Source organism: Schistocerca piceifrons, chromosome 1, assembly GCF_021461385.2.
Source record: "Schistocerca piceifrons isolate TAMUIC-IGC-003096 chromosome 1, iqSchPice1.1, whole genome shotgun sequence".
NCBI lineage: Eukaryota > Metazoa > Arthropoda > Insecta > Orthoptera > Acrididae > Schistocerca > Schistocerca piceifrons.
In genome coordinates this window covers 111,463,027-111,486,612 of record NC_060138.1, presented here as the reverse complement: position 1 = coordinate 111,486,612, position 23,586 = coordinate 111,463,027, and the positions used below count along the sequence as shown (strand labels likewise).

The window sequence follows — 23,586 nt, the reverse complement described above, 5'->3', positions numbered from 1 at the left end:
GAAGGGTACCGCTTACGTCGATGTAGAGCTTGCTGACGCTCCTTAATTGCCTCAGTGACTTCCGGCGACCACCAAGGGACTATTTTCGCTGGGGGCACCCTAAAGAACGAGGGATCGCGTTTTCCGTCGCAGAAATGATCGTTGTAGTTACCTGCTCAACCACAACATTGATGTTACCGTATGGAGGAGACTCAATAGTGACAACAGAGGTGAAAGCGTCCCAGTCTGCCATGTTTGAAGCCCATCCAGGCAGGCGTCCGTGGGCCTGACGCCAGGGCAGTGACAGGAACATGAGGAAGTGGTCACTACCACACAGGTTGCCATGTGCTCTCCAGTGGATAGATGGGAGAAGTAATGGGCTGCAAATTGATAAATCAATGGGCGAGTAATTACCATGAGCCACACTGAAATGTGTGGCGGCCCCAGTATTTAAGAGGCAGAGTTTGGACTGAGACAGTAAAGTTTCGACATCTCTGCCTCAGCCAGTAAACATGGTGCCACCCCACAAAGGGTTATGGGCGTTAAAATCTACCAAAAGTAAAAAAAGATTTAGGAGTTGATCAATCAGTGCAGCCAATACATTTAGGGGTACCACACCATCTGGGGGGAGATATATGTTGCAGACAATTACTTCCTGCATCATCTTCATTCTGACAGCCACTGATTCAAGAGGGGTTTGAAGGGTCACAGTTCCACTACAGACTGAGTTTAGGACATAAACGCAAACTCCACCTGTCACTCGATTATAGGCGCTATGGTTCCTGTAGTATCCCTTATAACTGCGGAGGGGAGGTGTCTGCATTGCTGGGAACCAGGTTTCATGGAGATCAATGCAGAAAGCAAGTGTAAAGCTTAACAGTTGCCATAGCTCAGCCAGGTGGGGGAAAAAATCACCGCAATTCCACTGGAGGATGACATCGTCAGATGGAATGGCATGGAACATTCAATGAGGCAGTTTAAGCATCAGGGTCTCCTTCTGCCATTGACGTTTTGCCCGATCAGTCTATGTCTATTGTGTCTGAGGATCTGGCGAGATCTAGGTCCTCAGCAGACGCCAGACACTCCACCTCATCCGCAGACACAGAGCTTGTAGGTAGCGGTGGTGTGGGTGCCACTGCAATTCCCTTCGTCTTGGGGACCTTCTTTTTGGATTTCTCTCTCTCTCTCCTCCTTGGGTTTGCTCGCTGGGAGGAATTCACTGATTTATTCTCAGGGACTGTGGAGGCGCGTGAAGCCCTATGACCAGCTGCTTTTGGGCTCTTCGACCACTGGCAGGTGTCATCTTTCCCACTAGCAGAAACCTGGGAAGGGAGTGGCCCAAGGGACCCCTTCCTACTGAGAGGGACTGATATCCCTGATGATTGGGGGGATCTTGCTCCTGAAGTAGGTGGTGTGGGAGCAACAGGGAGGGAAGTGCCCCCCCCCCTCCCCCCATCATCAAGGGGGCAGGTGTAGACTTCTGGTTCTGAGAGGTTCTACCGATCCCTTATTTTAGTCAACTTGTGCCGTAATTGTCTTTTCTTCCAATTCCATTCAGTGCACCTAATCGTTAATTATTCGATCTACCCATCTAGTCTTCAGAATTCTTCTATACCACCACGTTTCAAAAGCTTCTATTGACTTCTGTACAACACTACACTCAAATACCCTTTTAAGAAAAGACTTACTAACTTTTAAACTGGTATTAGATGCCAATAAATTATTTTTCAGACATTTTTTTCTTGTTACTGCCAGTCTTTATTTGACATCCTCTCTGCTTCGGCCATTTTGCCGTCCAAAAGCATCTACTACTTTTAGTGTTTCATCTCCTAGCCTGATTTAATTAAACTGTATTTATTTAATTATCTTACGCTACTGTCACATCTGTCTAAAGTGCTATTCGGACTGCTTACGATGGCTGCTCCTAATACTATGCTCGGACAAAGCCGGTACACTACCTGCTACACTCTCCGCTCAATGGGCCGGCGGTGCTGGTTCCCGCGCAGCTCCTCTAACGTGCTGCATTTTGCGGGCGCTACAGGCGATTGTGACAGCAGATCACGTGTGAACACACGTGTGACTCGATACAGCCAGTCCGTGAAGTGACATTCCCAGATTGCACTGCGTTTGTGCCGTTGAGTTGCCAGGTAGGTGGAGTGAGGAAAAGGCGAGCGCCTTGTGGTGTACTCACACTCACCTGCGACGGCGCTCATGAGGACTCGCAGGCTGCCCATCTCCTCCCACAGGCGGTCCTCGGAGCCCTGGCTGGTCACGTGGGCCGCGGTCGTCAGCACGGCGGCGCACATCACGCACAGCACGCGCTGCAACAACACGCACGCGCGTACCTGGTTAGCTGCATGTCACCTCCTGCTCTCACCAATTGCAGTACACTTCCTCAGCGAATCATATGGCAAACATGGTCACGATTTACATGACGGTCTCAAGTTACGTTTATTTACACAGAGGTGATGGAACTCATGGGATCGCGATGCCCACATATACAGATGGCGGCAATATCGCGTGCACAGGATATAAAAGCAGAGCATTGGCGAAGCTGTCATTTGTCTCAGGTGATTCATGTGAAAAGGTGTCGACGTGATTATTCCCGCACGACGGGGATTAAAGGCTTTGAACGCGGAATGGTAGTTGTAGCTAGACGCGTAGGACGTTCAGTTTCGAAAATCGTTGGGAATTTAATGCTCCGTGATCCACAGTGTCGAGTGCCGAGAACACCAAATTTCATGCATTACCTCTCACCTCGGATAATGCAGTGGCCGACAGCCTTCACTTAACGACCAAGAGCAGTGGTGTTTGCGTTGATTTGTCAGTGCAAACAGACAAGCAACCGCAAAAATCAATGTGTGACGTATCTGTTAGGACAGTGTGGCGACATATGGCGTTAATGCGCTATGGCAGCAGACGACCGTCGCAAGTGCCGTTGATAACAGCACGACTTCGCCAGCAGCGCTTCCTCTGGAACCGTGAACACATCGGCTGGAACCTAGACGACCGGAAAGCCGTCACCTGGTCAGAAGAGTCCCGATTTCAGTTTGGTAAGAGCTGGTGGTAGGGTTCGAGTCTGGCGTAGACCCCACGAAGCCATGAACCCAAATTGTCAGCAAGGCACTGTGCAAGCTGGTGATGGCTCCATAATGGTGTGGGCTGGGTCCTTTCATCCAACTGGGCCGTTCATTGATTGGAAATGGTTATGTTTGGCTACTTCGGGACAATTTGCAGCCATTCACGGACTTAATGTTCCAAAATAATGATGGAATTTTTATGGATGACACGTGCCACGTCGTTGAGCCACAGCTGTTCGCGATTGGTTTGAATAATATTCTGGACAATTCCGGCGAATTATTTGGACATCTAGGTCGCCCGACATGAATCCTATCGAACATTTATGGTACATAATCGAGGGATTAGTTCGTTCATAAAAACCTGCACCGGCAACAGTTTTTCAATCAGGACGGATATAGGGGAGGCATGGTTCAGTATTTCTTCAAGGGACTTCCAACGGCTTGTTGAGTCCATGCCAGGTCGAGCTGCTGCACTAAGTCCAGCAAGAGGAGGACCGACAATAGATTAGGAGATATCAAATGACTTTTGCACATCAGCGTATATCCTGATGTTTGCAGTTGATCACCTAGTGAAACAGGGACGAGGAGATTCAGGATAAGATGGACGCATCGGAGGAAACTGTTAGTTCCTTGTTAGAACTAGATAGAAAGGTAGACTAACTAGTGAGATACGGATTAGGGATGAAGAACTGTAGAAGATGAAAATTGTCAAATACTTGAGAAGTGTGATACAGGAAAATGGACGAAATGCGAAATAAATCAATGATGATGAAAGGCAAGCAGAAACATTACTTCGAAGCGGTAGGAGTGCGCTTTGGAACAAAGACGACCCAAAAAACAAAACAAAAACAAGAAAGTAGTAATACACAGAAGTTACTACACTCCAATACTGACCTATGCATATGAGACACGGGTAATGAAGAAAAGAGATGTAAGCAGATTACAGGCATGTGAAATGAAGGTCCCCAGAAGTAAGAGAGGAGTAACAAGGAGAGATAGGGTGAGGAATGAAAGGGTGAGGGAAACAGTGAAAGAGGAACCCTCGCAGAACAGGGTACAAACTTCAAAGCTATGATGGTACGGACACTCGAAGAGAATGGAGAACAAGAAGATACAAGAAATGGAGATGCGAAGGCAACGACCAAGAGGAACACCAAGGTATAGGTGGGTGAAAGGTGTGAAGGAATGCGCTGAAAAAAATAGCGAGCACTGGACCAGAGTAAACACAGAGATGGTGGGAAAAAAGGGGTAGATGGCGAGGCTTATGTTCCAAACAGACCCAGCCGAGGACTGAAAACTGTGCAAGATGATAATGACGTCAGTGGTTCCCAGACCTTCTGAGACCATTACCCGTGAGTGTAATCAGATATTGGTCGGTATTCCCGATCTTGTCCCCTGCCAACATTAGAGTCTAACTGAAATTTAGAAAGAAGACGAATTTTATCTCAACACTTTCATTTTTAAAATGACGAAAGATGAATGTGAGCAAGTACAGAGAAGGTGGAGCGACGGCATGGGAGTGTGGTTAGTCCCCATTATCATCTTAAGTAAACGCTAAAAGCGGATGGATACGAACACATTTTACGGAATTGGATATTACGTACAGTAGAGGAACAGTTCGGAGATGATTGCATCAGCATGACAAAGCATTCAGTCATAAAGCAGCATACGTGAGGCAATGAGAAGTGTAATTTTTAGACAACATAGTTGTAAGGAGATAAACAGTGATTAATTTACTTATAATCAATTATTCAAAATGACAGTCACAATCGCATTATTTATTTTGCCGCAAACCGTTTTCAATCCGCTATGGGGTCACCTTCAGGGCAATTTACACTGTAGAGCTATAATATTAGTAAGTAATCATGTATATAATCTACAAGCAATTAGTCAAAGTTACATAAACAAACAGATTTTTATACCGATTTGGTCGCTCGCTGGAGTCGTCACCCTGCCTGTGCACGGTTGGTAATTATGCATGGGTAATTAGTAAAAAACTTCAAAATTATTATGTTTTATATCACAACTGGAACAAACTTTAAAATTTACGATTTCTTGCTTAAGCACGTAACTACCGTTGGTCACCGTGGAGGGCGTTACCGCCTGCCCACATGTTGTTGGCCGTTATTTAAGCTCATGCAGGGAGCCAACCATGCATAGTTACCAACCGTGTACAGGCAGTGTGCCGACTCCAGCGAGCGACCAAATGGGTGTAAAACTCTGTTTTTTTATGTAACTTTGACTAATTTCTTGTAGATTATGTACATGATTACTTACTAATATTATAACTTTACAGTGTAAATTGCCCTGAAAATGACCCCAACGCCGGTTGAAACTGTTTGGCGGCAAATTAAATAAGCCGGCCGAAGTGGCCGTGCGGTTAAAGCCGCTGCAGTCTGGAACCGCAAGACCGCTACGGTCGCAGGTTTGAATCCTGCCTCGGGCATGGATGTTTGTGATGTCCTTAGGTTAGTTAGGTTTAACTAGTTTTAAGTTCTAGGGGACTAATGACCTCAGCAGTTGAGTCCCATAGTGCTCAGAGCCATTTTTTTTAAAAATAAATAATGCGATTGTGATTGTCATTTTGAATAATTGATAATGAGGAGTGGATCCTAACATTCCAGAAATGGGCTGGTCTGCCCGGAGATTGGCGTTGTTATACTGAAGCTCGACACTTAGCGCGGACTTCAATGCCAGATGCTTTCAATAGCTTCCACAATAAAACTCTGTCTCGAAACCTGACAGACAATCGAAAGAGATTCTGGTCGAATGTAATGCTCACCAGCAGCAAAGACGCAATCGATGTCTTCATTGTGCGATACCAGTGGTAATATCACCGATAACAGTGCCACTAAAGCAGAGTTATCAACCACAGTTTCCCGAAATTTCTTGGTCAAAGAAGAGTAAGTAATATTCCAGAATTCGAATCGAGAACAACTGCCAAAGTGAGTAACTTTGTAGCGAAGCAGCTTAAAGCACATAATAAAGGGAAGTCTTTCTGTCCAGATAGCTTACCAATAAGGTTTCCTTTTAGAGTATGCTGATGCAATAGCTCCTTAGTTAGCAAAGGGTTAAAATTGCTCTGAACACTATGGGACTATACGTCTGAGGTCATCAGTCCCCTCGAACTTAGAACTACTTAAACCTAAGTAAACTAATGACATCACACACATCCATGCCCGAGGCAGGATTCCAACCTGCGACCGTAGCGGTCGCGCGGTTACAGACTGAAGCGCCTAAAACCGCTCGGCCACAGCCATAGTTAACTATCACATACCACCGCTCTCTCGACAAAAGATACGTACCAAAGACTAGAAAATCGCACAGGTCCCGCCAATACTCCAGAAAAGAAATAAGAATAATCCGATCAGTTACAGACGCCGATTTGCGTTACGATTTTGGAACATATATTGTGTTCGAAGGTTATGCATTATCTGGAAGGTAACGGTCTATTAACAACTCAGTACGAATTCAGACAAAAACCTTCTTGTGAAACACAACAAGCTCTTTATTCGCACGAAGTAATAAATGGTATCGACAGGGGATTTCAAATTGATTCCATATTTGTAGGTTTCCAGATATCACGGTATGAATAGATACACTCCTGGAAATTGAAATAAGAACATCGTGAATTCATTGTCCCAGGAAGGGGAAACTTTATTGACACATTCCTGGGGTCAGATACATCACATGATCACACTGACAGAACCACAGGCACATAGACACAGGCAACAGAGCATGCACAATGTCGGCACTAGTACAGTGTATATCCACCTTTCGCAGCAATGCAGGCTGCTATTCTCCCATGGAGACGATCGTAGAGATGCTGGATGTAGTCCTGTGGAACGGCTTGCCATGCCATTTCCACCTGGCGCCTCAGTTGGACCAGCGTTCGTGCTGGACGTGCAGACCGCGTGAGACGACGCTTCATCCAGTCCCAAACATGCTCAATGGGGGACAGATCCGGAGACCTTGCTGGCCAGGGTAGTTGACTTACACCTTCTAGAGCACGTTGGGTGGCACGGGATACATGCGGACGTGCATTGTCCTGTTGGAACAGCAAGTTCCCTTGCCGGTCTAGGAATGGTAGAACGATGGGTTCGATGACGGTTTGGATGTACCGTGCACTATTCAGTGTCCCCTCGACGATCACCAGTGGTGTACGGCCAGTGTAGGAGATCGCTCCCCACACCATGATGCCGGGTGTTGGCCCTGCGTGTCTCGGTCGTATGCAGTCCTGATTGTGGCGCTCACCTGCACGGCGCCAAACACGCATACGACCGTCATTGGCACCAAGGCAGAAGCGACTCTCATCGCTGAAGACGACACGTCTCCATTCGTCCCTCCATTCACGCCTGTCGCGACACCACTGGAGGCGGGCTGCACGATGTTGGGGCGTGAGCGGAAGACGGCCTAACGGTGTGCGGGACCGTAGCCCAGCTTCATGGAGACGGTTGCGAATGGTCCTCGCCGATACCCCAGGAGCAACAGTGTCCCTAATTTGCTGGGAAGTGGCGGTGCGGTCCCCTACGGCACTGCGTAGGATCCTACGGTCTTGGCGTGCATCCGTGCGTCGCTGCGGTCCGGTCCCAGGTCGACGGGCACGTGCACCTTCCGCCGACCACTGGCGACAACATCGATGTACTGTGGAGACCTCACGCCCCACGTGTTGAGCAATTCGGCGGTACGTCCACCCGGCCTCCCGCATGCCCACTATACGCCCTCGCTCAAAGTCCGTCAACTGCACATACGGTTCACGTCCACGCTGTCGCGGCATGCTACCAGTGTTAAAGACTGCGATGGAGCTCCGTATGCCACGGCAAACTGGCTGACACTGACGGCGGCGGTGCACAAATGCTGCGCAGCTAGCGCCATTCGACGGCCAACACCGCGGTTCCTGGTGTGTCCGCTGTGCCGTGTGTGTGATCATTGCTTGTACAGCCCTCTCGCAGTGTCCGGAGCAAGTATGGTGGGTCTGACACCCCGGTGTCAATGTGTTCTTTTTTTCCATTTCCAGGCGTGTATGTATAGGTGCACTTATCACTGTATAATTGTATATTTTTTTTATAATTATATATTTTATGATTTTGGTTGGGTTGGCTTTAAATATTGTGGGCTATCATGAGACTTTTAATTAACTTATACCGCGATAACACTCGTATGGACATCGGCTGCCCCGAAGTACGTACGATATAATATTTTTTTAAACACAAAGCGCGACTCACCGCCTCCTAATAAAATAGTTTGCGTGAGCGCTACTATTTAGAAAAGAAAATATGCGTAATCTTCGCAAACTGTAATTATTAATATGAGTATCAGGGGCTACTGGTTATTTATGGACGAAACTACATAAAGATTAACAGAGATATTGCGGAATGTAATGATTTTCAATGTTTCATGTTCATTATATGCAAGGCAAAATTGGAGAGAATCTCATCTGCAGTTAGACGGCCAAAGTGAAACACACTGAACTCATTCAGTGTGGTGGATTTTAGTAAATGAAATTTATTATTACGCTTTTTAACTTTCAAATTAATGAAAGATCAGAATTGAAAAGTCTCTTGCCTTTACATTTAATATTATGACATGAAATTTTAATTAAACAATACAGTCAGCGTTATGGCCGACTAAATCCTGCTGCGGGAGATGAGCTCCCTGCACTACGAAGTTCTGTAAAAACTTGGTTAATGACACTTAATGGTTGCGATCATGAGAGGTGACAACTAAGTCAATAATACACACTTGCTAATGACAATTATAAGTTTTACCCCTGACTAAGATGACGGAGGTAGTCATCGAAAGCTCGGGATTTTATCCAAATTTGACGCGGCAAGTAAACCGAGAACTTTTTATGGAAGGAATCCGTCGCGAAAAACTTAAATTACAACCATTCTTACATTAAATATGATCCTGCGCTTCAATGGCGGCCTACCTCTAGACGAAACAAAAAACAGGAGAGCTTTCAATAAAGCAATAGTCTCTGGTCATCTTTACTTTCATTACACAGATAAAAGGAATGTTCTTTTATTTTATATTACATTGCTGTTTGTGATTTTTGGTGGTATTATTTAACTTTTTTAATCTTTCTTATACACCGCGCACACGTACACAGGCTTGAAATAATTTATAATTCACAAGACGCACAACAAAAACTTCCTTTCACTTTCTCCAAATGTCCATTTACGTGACGTACCGTCACACAGAAGGCTTTTGACGCCGTTCCTCACAAAAGACTTGAATTGCCTATGGAGTATCGCTTCAGTTGTGCGACTAGATCCGTGATTTCCTGCCAGAAAAGCACAGTACGCAGTAGTCGAAGGAATATCATCGATTAAAACAGAACTGACATTCGGAGTTATAGGCCCTCTGCTGTTCCTAACCTACATAAACGATTTAGGAAATAATCTGAGGAGGCCTCTTAAATTGTTTGGAGATGAAGCTGCCACTGACCGTCTTGTAAAGTCGTCAGAAGATCAAAACCAATTGAAAAATTATTTGTAGAAAATATCTATATGGTGCGAAAAGTTGAAATTGTCAATAAGGGAAATTGTGAGGTCATCCACAGGAATACAAAAAGCAGTCCGTTAAATTTCGATTATACGATGAATAACACAAATTTAAAGATTGTCAATTGGTCTAAATACCTAGGAATTTAAATTACGAACAACAAACTGGAACGATCACGTATTTAGTGTTCTGAAGAAGTCAAACCAAAGACTACGTTTTATTGGTTGAACATTTAAAAAATGTAATAAGCGTACTAAAGAGATTGCCTACACTATGCTAGAGTATTGCTGTGCGGTATGCGATCCTTCGATGATAGGATTAAAGGAGGACATCGAGAAGGCCCAACTGAGGACAACTCGTTTTATATTATCGGGAAACACGAGAGAAAGTGCCACGGGTATGATAATCGAACTGGGATGGCAACCATTGAAACAAAGGCATTTGTAGTTGCGGCGAGATCTTTTCACGAAATATCAATCACCGTTTTTTTCTCCTCTGAATGTAAAGATATTTTATTGGCGCCAACCTACGTAGGCATAAATGATTAACATAATAAAATAAGAGAAATCAGAGCTCATACAAAGCGATTTAGGTGTTCATTTTTCCCAAGCACTGTTAGAGAGTGCAACCATAGAGAAATAGTCTGAAGGTATTCAAATAACTTTCGGGAATTTAGCCGACAACCGCCCATATTTCGACAGGAGCACACCCTCCCATTTTCAGGGCAAAGCTGCAGCAAGTAAGCGCTGTGGAAGTGAATCTGAAACGTCGGTTTTCAGGGAAACTCCTGAAAGATAACACACGCAGTGCAAACAGTAGCGAGATCACAGCATGTGTGTTACCTTTCCCGATTTTCCCCGAAAACCGAGGCTTTAAATTTGCTTGCAGCGTACTTATTTGCTGCAGTTTTGCCTTGAAAATGGCAGCGTGTGCACCTGTCGAAATATTGCCGGTTGTCGCCGAAGTCACTTGGCTATATTCCCATAAGTTGTCTGAATAGCGCCGGAAAAACGTAGGTCTCACAATCTGAAGGTGGTTCGAAGAACGCTCTTCCAGGCACTTAAGTTTGAACTGCAGACCAGTCATGCAGATGTAGATGTAGAGTTCCGACACGAACCCAGTAGGACACATTTGAGTTGAGTTAGATCTCAGCATCCAGCATCACTACCTTCTCTGGTTTCGTCTCGGGACGAAAAATGGATTCCGATCCCTCCACAGACATTCAGACACCTCATTGGAAGTGTCTCCACCGGAGTTCAAGCCATCACAAAGGCGTACTGTGGACACTGCCCCTACTAATCTCCACTAATATGTGTCCAGATGCTTTTCATCAGATCGTGTATATCTCAGTTGGGACGCAAGACAAAAATGAAACCGGAAAATTTTCACAGACGTCGCCGGCTGCCGCTTAGCATACCACACTACGTCGTGTCCGACAGACAGCATAAATAATTCCGCCGATATGCGCCAGCCGTCGCAGTCCGTAGGGTTCGCCGTGTGTCGAAAGTGACGAAGGCGGACCGAAAGTTTCACGTGTGTTGCTACACGGCCGGGCGCTAAGTGGCATTTAAAGGTTATGAGGCAAGCACGCACGTTCCCACAATGAATCATATGCCAAAAATTACTGCGCCCGAGAACCAGTCTACCGTGAAAGGAACGCCGATTTACATTCATGACGGCTCACTCCAGACCTGGGCGCGATAGCGGCTGTTCAATTACACCGCGGCAGCAATTACAAGCGGAAGGCGCCCGCAGTACACATGTGTTACACTCGCATTCGAATTAATTGGACATACCAGCGATTGCAATCAAACTTGTATGAAAGCGCGAATCTGGATGTCTCTTTGATGATTAACAGGCGTTATGCTCGTATCATGGTCATAATTTCGATGACATCAGAAGGGTATCGTTTATATTTTCCGACCTACTTTTCACTATCGCTTAAAACGGCTACAGACGATTTATTGCTGAATCCATAACGGTAGTAGTGTGAAATATTAAGACACACATCAAATGAAGCCGCCACTGGACTGAGCAAGAAGACGGAAGATCGGGCGGGCATTTCTGTGGCCGAGCGGTTCTAGGCGCAGTCTGGAACCGCGCGACCGCTCCGGCCGCAGGTTCGAATCCTGCTTCGGGCATGGATGTGTGTGATGTCCTTAAGTTAGTTGGGTTTAAGTAGTTCTAAGTTCTAGGGGACTGATGACCTCAGATATTAAGTCCCATAGTACTCAGAGCCAATTCAATCATTTTTTGGCAATTCTGTGAGAGAAGTTATCAGAAGTAGATTCAATTATTTATGGATAGAGAACAGAGAAATTTCTACGAAATAGTTGAAACTTAAGTGAAATGGCTTGACTGTTGTCAGGCCTGATTCTTCAAATGATTTCGTTCAAACATTCAATAAGATGCAACGCGTAGCTGTTATCAGATGCCACAAGTATCGTATAAATATACAGTTTGCCCCTGGAGGAATGGTCAGTATTCATAAACATAACAGGAACGATCATTTGAAGCAGGATGTCTAGTAAACAAGGGCTCTAAAATGTTAGCCATGAGAGCACTGGTATAGACAATATCCCAGCTGAGCTTCTGAAATCTGGAGGAGCAAAACTGAATCAGGAGTTGTATAATCTTGCTTTCAACATGTACGAGCAGGGTAAAATTCCCACAGACTTTGAGAGAAACATTATGATCCCTATTCTAAAGAAGGCAAATGCTAAAAGATGTGAAAATTATAGGACGCTCGGCCTAGTTACTCACGCCTCTAAAATAGTAACTTCAATTATCCGAAAACGCATAGAACAAAAAATCGAAGCTACACTCTCCGAAGACCAGTTTGGATTCCGGAAAGATAGAGGAACCAGAGAAGCAATATTTGCTCTAAAACTAAGAATAGAGAAACGACTAGATAAGAACCTGACAACATACATAGCTTTCGTAGATGTAGAGAAAGCCTTTGATAATGTTAAATGGGATAAGATGTTTGAGGCACTCGAAAAAGTAGGAATAGACTATAAAGATAGAAAAATGATATGGAATCCATACAAAAATGAGACAGCAGTTATCCGTGGACGGACAAAACAAGAAGAGGTGCAGATACGGAAAGGCGTCCGACAAGGTTGCGCACTATCCCCTGTTATCTTTAACGTATACATTGAAGAGGAGTTGAAAAAAGTAAGGGAAAATTCACAGACAGGTGTAGTAATTCATGGCCAACGAATAGATATGATAAGATATGCCGATGATATTGCTGTCCTGGCTGAAAGTGAAGAAGATCTTGTAGTCCTACTGAATAGAATGGATAAAGTTATAGGGGAGGAATATAATATGAGAATTAATAAAGAAAAAACAAAAGTAATGGAATGCGACAAAAAAGATCAAGTGAAAGTCCAAGTAGGCAATGAACTGCTTGAACAAGTTGATAAATTTACTTATCTGGGCAGTAATATTATCAGGGATGGAAGGAGCAAGGCAGAACTGAGAAGCAGAATTGCTCAAGCAAAGGCTGCTTTTAACAAGAAAAAAAACATCTTAACATCTAAGAGCATCAGCCTTGAAATCAGGAAAAGATTTTTGAAATCATATGTGTGGAGTGTGGCATGCTATGGGTGTGAAACATGGACTCTCGGGACAGAAGAAGGCCAGAAGCTAAATTCTTTTGAAATGTGGTGCTATAGACACATGCTCAAAACAAAATGTATCGACAAGGTCACAAACTAAGTGTTTCTGGAATGAGCAGGTGAGAAGAGAAGCTTCTGGAGTTTCATTGTTAAAAGAAGAGTGCAATTTACAGGCCACCTATTAAGACATAAGCGACTCCATAGAGGGATATGTCGAGGGAAAAAGACCAAGGGGAAGACAACGGCTGAGGTACACGGATCAAATCGTGAAACATGTGGGATGTAACGCCTATAAAGAAATGAAGAGAAAAGCTGAAACACGCACAGAATGGAGACAAGCTGCCATTGCAGCTGTTGCAAACCAATCCTTGGATTGACCACTACAGAAGAAGAAGAGCACTTGTACATTAGATGTGTTTCACAGTAGCGAAGAAGAACAAGTGCTCATAACTCTTAAGTTACGCATCTTAGAACCCACGTGTACTAGACTCTTTTGCATAGAATGATGGTTCCATTTCTACCCCTGAATATTCGTCATTCCCCTGGGAAGAATCTTGTCTTCATCATTACACCCCGGAGACAAAACTAAATCCATAACAATAGTTTAACGGGAACAACGGAAGCTTCACACTAGCTACTACAAAAATACACTCCTGGAAATTGAAATAAGAACACCGTGAATTCATTGTCCCAGGAAGGGGAAACTTTATTGACACATTCCTGGGGTCAGATACATCACATGATCACACTGACAGAACCACAGGCACATAGACACAGGCAACAGAGCATGCACAATGTCGGCACTAGTACAGTGTATATCCACCTTTCGCAGCAATGCAGGCTGCTATTCTCCCATGGAGACGATCGTAGAGATGCTGGATGTAGTCTTGTGGAACGGCTTGCCATGCCATTTCCACCTGGCGCCTCAGTTGGACCAGCGTTCGTGCTGGACGTGCAGACCGCGTGAGACGACGCTTCATCCAGTCCCAAACATGCTCAATGGGGGACAGATCCGGAGATCTTGCTGCCCAGGGTAGTTGACTTACACCTTCTAGAGCACGTTGGGTGGCACGGGATACATGCGGACGTGCATTGTCCTGTTGGAACAGCAAGTTCCCTTGCCGGTCTAGGAATGGTAGAACGATGGGTTCGATGACGGTTTGGATGTACCGTGCACTATTCAGTGTCCCCTCGACGATCACCAGTGGTGTACGGCCAGTGTAGGAGATCGCTCCCCACACCATGATGCCGGGTGTAGGCCCTGTGTGCCTCGGTCGTATGCAGTCCTGATTGTGGCGCTCACCTGCACGGCGCCAAACACGCATACGACCATCATTGGCACCAAGGCAGAAGCGACTCTCATCGCTGAAGACGACACGTCTCCATTCGTCCCCCCATTCACGCCTGTCGCGACACCACTGGAGGCGGGCTGCACGATGTTGGGGCGTGAGCGGAAGACGGCCTAACGGTGTGCGGGACCGTAGCCCAGCTTCATGGAGACGGTTGCGAATGGTCCTCGCCGATACCCCAGGAGCAACAGTGTCCCTAATTTGCTGGGAAGTGAGGGTGCGGTCCCCTACGGCACTGCGTAGGATCCTACGGTCTTGGCGTGCATCCGTGCGTCGCTGCGGTCTGGTCCCAGGTCGACGGGAACGTGCACCTTCCGCGGACCACTGGCGACAACATCGATGTACTGTGGAGACCTCACGCCCCACGTGTTGAGCAATTCGGCGGTACGTCCACCCGGCCTTCCGCATGCCCACTATACGCCCTCGCTCAAAGTCCGTCAACTGCACATACGGTTCACGTCCACGCTGTCGCGGCATGCTACCAGTGTTAAAGACTGCGATGGAGCTCCGTATGCCACGGCAAACTGGCTGACACTGACGGCGGCGGTGCACAAATGCTGCGCAGCTAGCGCCATTCGACGACCAACACCGCGGTTCCTGGTGTGTCCGCTGTGCCGTGCGTGTGATCATTGCTTGTACAGCCCTCTCGCAGTGTCCGGAGCAAGTATGGTGGGTCTGACACACCGGTGTCAATGTGTTCTTTTTTCCATTTCCAGGAGTGTATATTGAATAAATATAATGAACATTGTAATGCCACTTAACAAAATTTTCCGCTCTTTGAAGAAGTTTATCATAGTTCGAATGGCTCTGAGTACTATGGGAGGTCATCAGTCCCCTAGAACGTAGAACTACTTTAACCTAACTAACCTAATGACATCACACACACCCATGCCCGAGGCAGGATTCGAACCTGCGACCGTAACGGTCGCGCGGTTGCAGACTGTAGCGCCTAGAACCGCTCGGCCACTCCGGCCGGCTTATCATAGTTCTTTATTCACCATCACACAGAATGAATACAAACTGTAGGGTGTAATTCTGGGACATCGCTCTTACTGAAGAAGCAAGTACGACAGAATAAGCAAGTACGTTCACACTGTCTTTAGGTCTTGCACTCTTCTTTGCTGCAAACTACCTTTGAAGTGAATGCAATATAGGTAGATAATGGATCTTGTGTTCATATTACAAAGACGATGAGGTGGTATTCATGTATGATCAAGCATGTCTAAATCGTCGAACACACTGACCCACACCCGTTTCCACAAGATATAAAGCGCATTTAAGCTGGTATTTCTACTTAGACCGTTTCTAAAAATTACTCAGACATCATGATGCAGGAGCGACTCTGATACGGAGATACAAGCTCCAATTAACAGAACTGCAGCTGTCTACATGGAGTGCACATTAGAATGCAGTTGGAGCTTATATTTTTAAACATAGTAGCAAATAGGAGTTCACAAGAAAATAGTCAAACAACAATGTGATAATTTAATACGTACTCGTTATTTCTGAATGGGACAATTACATGAAGTAGAACTGTTAATATGTAACGCGGTTTCTGAAAGAAATCGTAATCTTTGTTGTACGGTATTTATTGTCAATGTAAGGAATTTTGTACTACCTCTTGTTGAACACTTCGGCTGGCCGCGGAGTGGCCGAGCGGTTCTAGGCGCTACAGTCTGGGACCGCGCGACCGCTACGGTCGCAGGTTCGAATCCTTCCTCGGGCATGGATGTGTGTGATGTCCTTAGGTTAGTTAGGTTTAAGTAGTTCTAAGTTCTAGGGGACTGATGACCTCAGATGTTAAGTCCCATAGTGCTCAGAGCCATTTGAACCAACCCATAGTGCTCAAAGCCATTTTTTTGTTGAACACTTCAGTATTTTCTGAAAAAAAAAGCAGTTTAGAATACACCAGCGTCGTGAACTAATGAGATCAGTGCATATGTTTATACTATTTCTCCTTTCAGAATGCTCCTCACACGCGGTCTGAGGCGGCTTGCCACAGTTTGGGCGGCTTCCCCGTCGGAGGTTCGAGTCCTTCCTCAAGCATCGGTGTATGTGTTGTCCTTAGCGTAAGTCAGATTAAGTAGTGTGTAATGCCTAGGGACCGATGACCTCAGCAGTTTGGTCCCATAGTAACTTAAACAAATTTCCAATTTGTTGCTCACAACTAGCTTTTTACATGGTTATGTATATTTGGTACTGACGCACCCTTGCGTACCATTAATATGAACGCTGAACTAAACGAGTCATTCTTGAAAAACAAATTAAATGATTATAGTCTAAAAACGGGAATCGGTACAGCAAATGCTACTGAGGAGAGAAATAAGACGAGTACGTTTCTACGCAAGAGGCTCCATCACTTCATGTGGCCAGTGTTGAACAAGGTGTTTATAATTAAACTTTGCCGATTTGAGCCAGTGTAAACGGTACACTATTTACGATGTAGGTACTCAACACTATAGGAATTACGTTCCGATCGTGCGCTGCAAGATCTGCGTTGTTAGTAGTGCTGTAGTGTCATGACTTGCCATTAGGCGTCAGCACTGGTACGGCGACATAGGGTTAAAACGCAAACATCAGTGCGCATTATTAAAGTCCCAGAGAGTCAACATGGGTCTGGACATAGTGAAGAGGGCTTTACTCGTAAAGCTGTTTTATCAAAACAACAACAACAACAGTGCTGCTACTCTTTGTGAGAATCGGCGCATTCAAGGAATACGGAGAAGTCATCTTTCCGCACCATGGTTGAAGAATATGATTCGGAAGTTCGATTTAACTGGCGGTTTAGGAATTTCTCCTGGGAGAGGCTGACGGTCAATTGTGCCACAGATTGTGGACGTTACTTTTGCCATGACTGAGAATGCTGGATACCAAGTGCGATCTTCAATCCGGTCCGCTAGCTGTGACACGACGGCTGAACATTCTATGGTCCACCGCTGTTCCGGGCAACATAGAGCAACGAATAGTGCAGTTCCAGCTTTCAGTACTTTATTCATTCTTTCTCTTCTGCATGTCCTTGTAAATGTTTCCTCAAAGTTTCATTGCCCTACGATAACTCGTTTTTCATGGTGGCCCTCTCAAGCAACGACTTAATTATAATCATCCTGTACTTTATTTGGGTCATCAAGGTGGACTGATGCAGTTGGTAGTTACCTTCTTCGTTGCAGCACATGTGCTGCATCGTACATTAACCACTGTCTATTTTGTACACTTGTATCTATCTCAGCCCCTGCGTTTTCAACTATAGCAATGATTGGTGCCATAATATGGGCCCAATCATTCTCAACCTTCCGTTCATTACGGTCTTCACTGGGCAATGTCTCTCGTTGATTTGTTGCAGAACGTCTCCAATTCTCTTCCAGTAAGGCCATCTGATCGTAAAAGTCTCCTGTATTAATTATTACTTTTTAATTTTTTTGGCCCGAAGTTTATATTCTTGTACCGTAAAGCGGGGTGACTTTGAACATTTTAAATTCATTTTTGTAAATTAAACAGAAACTTCTGGGAAGTTGCAAGAGGTGTTGCTGAAAATGATAAAGCAGGTTATACATTTTTATCCTCCACACCTAGTTTATTTTTAAAATTTTTTCACTGTTCAATTTCACCCCATGGCTTGGGGTTACTTTGAACATGGAAAACATTTGCCTATTCTGTGAAAGTCATGTCAATTACTGTTAAATGACACCCCTCTCATATGATACAGCATGATATTTTGTATATAAATATAGTTTTGAAAGTAACTTATTTAGAAAAAATTGAGTATTTTTTATGAGTTTTCTTTGATCACCTGAAACTGCTCGTATGTTTACGGTTTAATTTTGCTAATAATGGAAATTGGTGCTGAGCTAGTTATGAAATAAGAAAATTATTTAGAAATAGATAGATCTTTTCAAAACAGTCCGCATGACTTTAATAAAAAAAATGAAAAAAAGTTATCACATTTTAAAGATTTTCATCTGTAACATTCTACAGGAAAGGAAGTTGCCACGAAAGAGTGTCCACTCTAGCAGATGTCATAGACATCAAATTTAAACTCAGAATGAAGCTCTCCCCTTCTATCTACCTTAGAATCAGGTAGAATCCTACAAATTTCATCTTTCTCAAAATCTGACACATTGGGAACATTAGGCCACACAAAAAGACTTCGTCTGATTCCACCTTGGAATGCCATTTAGTCAGAAGTGTAATTTCATCATCAGTGATATCATGTCCAACACTATTTTACACTTTTCTTTGAAGGAAGGTTCACTAAAACATGTTTTCCATGGAGCTGATGTGTCAAAGAATAGGGAAGGCGCTGTTCAGAATCACCCCTTGAAAGACAAAGCTTCATATTTTATTTTTTTACGTAACCAAAGAATAAATTTAACATTTTATACTTTCTGTAAATGTTCATTCAAGTGTTAAGCTTGCACACAAAAACTCGTTTCAAATTCTAAACTCAAAAATACTTCTAATAACAGGCAAGTGTTTTTGCGGTTGTGAAGGAACTTACATTTCCAGAAAATTATTCTATTTTCTGGCATTGTTATACAATGTTATTTCATATCGACTGTCATATCATCTAAAAGTATCGATTATTGGAAATATTTAACGACTCTGGTTGGTTCAAATGGCTCTTAGCACTATGCGACTTAGCTTCTGAGGTCATCAGTCGCCTAAACTTAGAACTAATTAAACCTAACTAACCTAAGGACATCACACGCATCCATGCCCGAGGCAGGATTCGAACCTGCGACCGTTGCGGTCGCCCGGTTCCAGACTAGAGCGCCTAGAACCGCACGGCTACTCCGGGCAGCTTAACGACTCTGGCCTTAGTTCCATATTTACGCACTAGAGTGCAGCATTTATTTTAAAAACATGAAACTTCCTGTTCAAAGTCGCCTCTCCGTTCAAAGTCACCCCGCTTTACGGTATGTTAGCAGAAGTATTGCTGCAGTCTACATAAGGCTATTTCAGAACTGCACCCTGTGAAAGTGTACCAAGAGAGTCTTCAGTGTCAGTATGTGAACCTAGGCCGCTCAGGAAACTGTGTTTCTGGATCTGCCTTCACCTCTTTCTGAAAATAGTGGTCGTTAGTACACATTAGCAGATACCAATAATTCATTTATTAAAAATGGCAGTTTTGATGTTTTACGACTAAATACAGGGTGATTCAGAAAGAATACCACAACTTTAGGAATTTAAAACTCTGCAACGACAAAAGGCAGAGCTAAGCACTATCTGTCGGCGAATTAAGGGAGCTATAAAGTTTCATTTAGTTGTACATTTGTTCGCTTGAGGCGCTGTTGACTAGGCGTCAGCGTCAGTTGATGCTAAGATGGCCACCGCTCAACAGAAAGCTTTTTGTGTTATTGAGTACAGCAGAAGTGAATCGACGACAGATGGGGCACTGAGAATCCGCAGGAAACAACTCAGTATGAACGTGACTCGCCTAAGGTGAACGTTTTCTGTGCCATTTCAGCCAATAAAGTTTTTGGTCCCTTTTTCTTCGAAGATGCTACTGTAACTGGACTACAGTATCTGGAGATGTTAGAGAATTGGCTGTTCCCTCAGCTCGAACAAGAAGCACAACAATTCATATTTCAGCAGGATGGAGCGCCACCACATTGGCACTTATCTGTCCGTAACTACCTGAACGTCAACTACCCGAGGCGATGGATCGGCCGCCAGGCAGCCCGTGACAGTGCACTTCATCACTGGCCTCATAGAAGCCCTGATCTTACCCCTTGCGATTTCTTCTTATGGGGGTATGTTAAGGATATGGTGTTTCGGCCACCTCTCCCAGCCACCATCGATGATTTGAAACGAGAAGTAACAGCAGCTATCCAAACTGTTACGCCTGATATGCTACAGAGAGTGTGGAACGAGTTGGAGTATTGGGTTGATATTGCTCGAGTGTCTGGAGGGTGCCATATTGAACATCTCTGAACTTGTTTTTGAGTGAAAAAAAATCCTTTTTAAATACTCTTTGTAATGATGTATAACAGAAGGTTATATTATGTTTCTTTCATTAAATACACATTTTTAAAGTTGTGGTATTCTTCTTGAATCACCCTGTATAAAGCCCCCAGTTGTTAGTTTGTCGTATTCTGTTTGTGCTATCAACGTTCGATGCCACACTTGTTAGGGGTTGCAGTTATCGACCGCGGTCCGTGTTAGTATCGCTGGACCCGCGAGTCGCGACCAGCGCCGCTCCACGGCTTGTATCAAGTTTCTAGCGAGCTCTCGTCCACTCTAGCTCGGGACGTCAAGTAGTAGAGTAGCATAGCCTTCAGCTGATAGGTAGCAACCTGTAACAAGACGATTAGTAACGTATGGCCTAAGTGAGGCCTCAATAGCTATCTGTTTATAATTATATGTATGCAGCCAAGAAGAATCCTGTACAGCCAGTTACGTACAATATATATTATTTTTTACCGACGACTTCTAATTATTTTAGTCGTTGCAGACCCAGACCATGTAGCCAGCACCTTATCGACGTAACTGATAAATCTGCTGTGATTTATATATTTCTATTTAGCATTGGTCACCAGTCAACATTGGCGACGACTCGTTCGTCGTCATCATAACAACTATTCGTCAAGTAAAATAAGGGACTCACGGATTGAATCTATACGCTCACTATTGTGCGTGTGGTACACTATTGTTGTGTAGGCATTGTAGTAGTGGGCCGGCCGCGGTGGTCTAGCGGTTCTAGGCGCTACAGTCCGGAACCGCGGGACTGCTACGGTCGCAGGTTCGAATCCTGCCTCGGGCATGGATGTGTGTGATGTCCTTAGGTTAGTTCGGTTTACGTAGTTCTAAGTTCTAGGGGACTGATGACCACAGATGTTAAGTCCCATAGTTCTCAAAGCCATTTGAACCATTGTAGTAGTGGAAAAGATTGACCAGTGCTGCCCTCCAGCTGATCGTAATGGGTTCAGCTAATAGGTTCGACTCTATGGTATGAACGCCGTGTGTGCTTATTCAGTATAGCATTGTGTTTGTGTTGTGAATCGTTGTGGAAATGTAGAGGACGTTAGCCTCAGCGCTTGTTGGCCGGATTCACAGGCTCTCACTCCGTGGGACTCTGCGCAGAAGGCCTCTCTCTAAACTGAATGTGCAACTTCAGCTGTCGAAAAGTACGGGCCAAACTTCCTCATACTCCGTACGCTGCACCACCGCAATTTGGCGGCCAGGAAGTAACACTAGAATGCAAAACGGAAAACTTTCCGTTTCCGCGATCACTTGAGCCTATTACATTGCATGTTTCAGATTTCTGGATAAGAACAACCTGAACTGTCACAAGTGTGTATAAAAATATTTAAAAACACAAAAAATTTGAAAAAGGTGAAAATACTCTCGTATTATTCTATTTTTTTAAGTCTCCCCTGATCCAGATACTGATAGGCTGATGAGAAAAATGAGTCTGCATTAATTCAATTATGTTACGCAGGAGAAATCGATAAATTACTTACTGTATTAATCAAAATTTTAAAAACGTGTAATTCGTAAAAATCCAGTGTTGTAAACGATGCATACGCATATTGAACAATGTTGACATCGTTTGCTCAGACACGCCGCTATTATTGATTATTAGGTATCAACAAAGCATCTCTTACAGAATCCAGCGCCTCCTCAAAAACAAATATAACTGCAATGTTACATTCTCCACTAATAATAACTTGAAAACCAATCTCCTTCACAATTTAAAATCAGTACGTTCGCCTTTGTCACATTCAGGAGTCTATAAAATCAATTGAGACACATGTCCTTCATATTATATAGGACAAAGAGAGCGAGCTTTTTCAGTCAGATATAAAGAGCATCTATTGGGGAAAAAAGGCACTAACATTCATAATTTTTCTTTCGCTGATCATTTGCTGATCACAGGCCACAAACCTAAGGAAATTAATGACATTAATATTCTACACACAGAGAAAAAAGGTCGTAGACTTGATGTTCTTGAGGAAATGGAAATATTCAAACACTTCTCTCTCAATGATAACCTGATTCTTAATGAACAGTTACAGTTACGTAAAAAGAATTTTTTCAATGGCTTCAAACCTTTACTGAAGGATCCTTGAGAGATATTTTTCATCTATGTCAATTTTTCCTCGTGTTTTTTTCTGAAAGGCTGTTTTCCTCCCCATACTCTTATTGCAGTTTAATCACTTATTGTATTTTTCTGTAACAAATTACTGAAAATTTTTTGTTCATGATTTCTTACTGCTTTTAAATTATAATATGTCTTCATACTATAAAATGTTTAAAAGTTGTGGACACATCTGCTATACAAACTGCTGTAACCCTTCTATCACGTAAAGCAGATGTCAACAATTTTCATCGCCAGATGGCGTGACACCTCATGTCCACATCGTTGTGTAGCCGGCGCACGCGCCACCCAGTCTGATATCATCTGTTTCAATATACACAAGCAGCCCTTAGCGGAACTAGAAATAACAGTAAAACTTTTACGTAGGATGTTTTATTATGTGACGTGGCCTTTTTGGTGTTAAAATTGTATGACGAGAGCTGTTATGCTCAACTTTTTACGTATGTAAGTACATCTTTATATACGAATATTTTTAATAACTAACTTTGTATCCCCCTTATTTAGGTAATATAAATTCTGATGAAGACTCCCTTATCTTAGGAGTCGAAACCATGGTCAATTCGACTATAAATCCATTGCAACCACTGGGCTGTCTTTATTATTAAAAAAATATTTTCACGGTTGCTGCTCACAGCTATGTTTAAAGTCGTAAGAAATAATAATGAGAAAAAAGTTTTATGGATTATGACAATAACAGTTACCTCAGATTCACGAAACTTGTCTTTCGAGAAAGGAAACATAAATCTTCATCATTTTCAGTGTGCCGCTTAATGCAGTTTGATAGAGACGTTTCCTTTTTTAAATGAACCCACCGCAATTTGACTGCATTGTTGTTTATTTAATTAGGATTCAGATTTCGGCCTTTTGTGCCATTTTGAAGTGATTGAGTTTATATCATTAACATATATTGCACGACATCAAGCTCAAAAGTGGCCATAAATTAAGAAAAA

The 23,586-nt window shown here is 43.8% G+C and overlaps 1 protein-coding gene across 1 annotated transcript in view; it reads right to left on the bottom strand.

Annotated features, from left to right (window-relative positions):
* LOC124785008 overlaps positions 1-23,586 on the bottom strand; it is a 960,541-nt gene that overhangs the window by 445,093 nt on the left and 491,862 nt on the right. Inside the window, exon 2 of the mRNA XM_047254148.1 lies at positions 2,177-2,300. Within this exon, the coding sequence (XP_047110104.1) occupies positions 2,177-2,300 (124 nt within the window). The remainder of the gene's footprint in view (positions 1-2,176; positions 2,301-23,586) is intronic.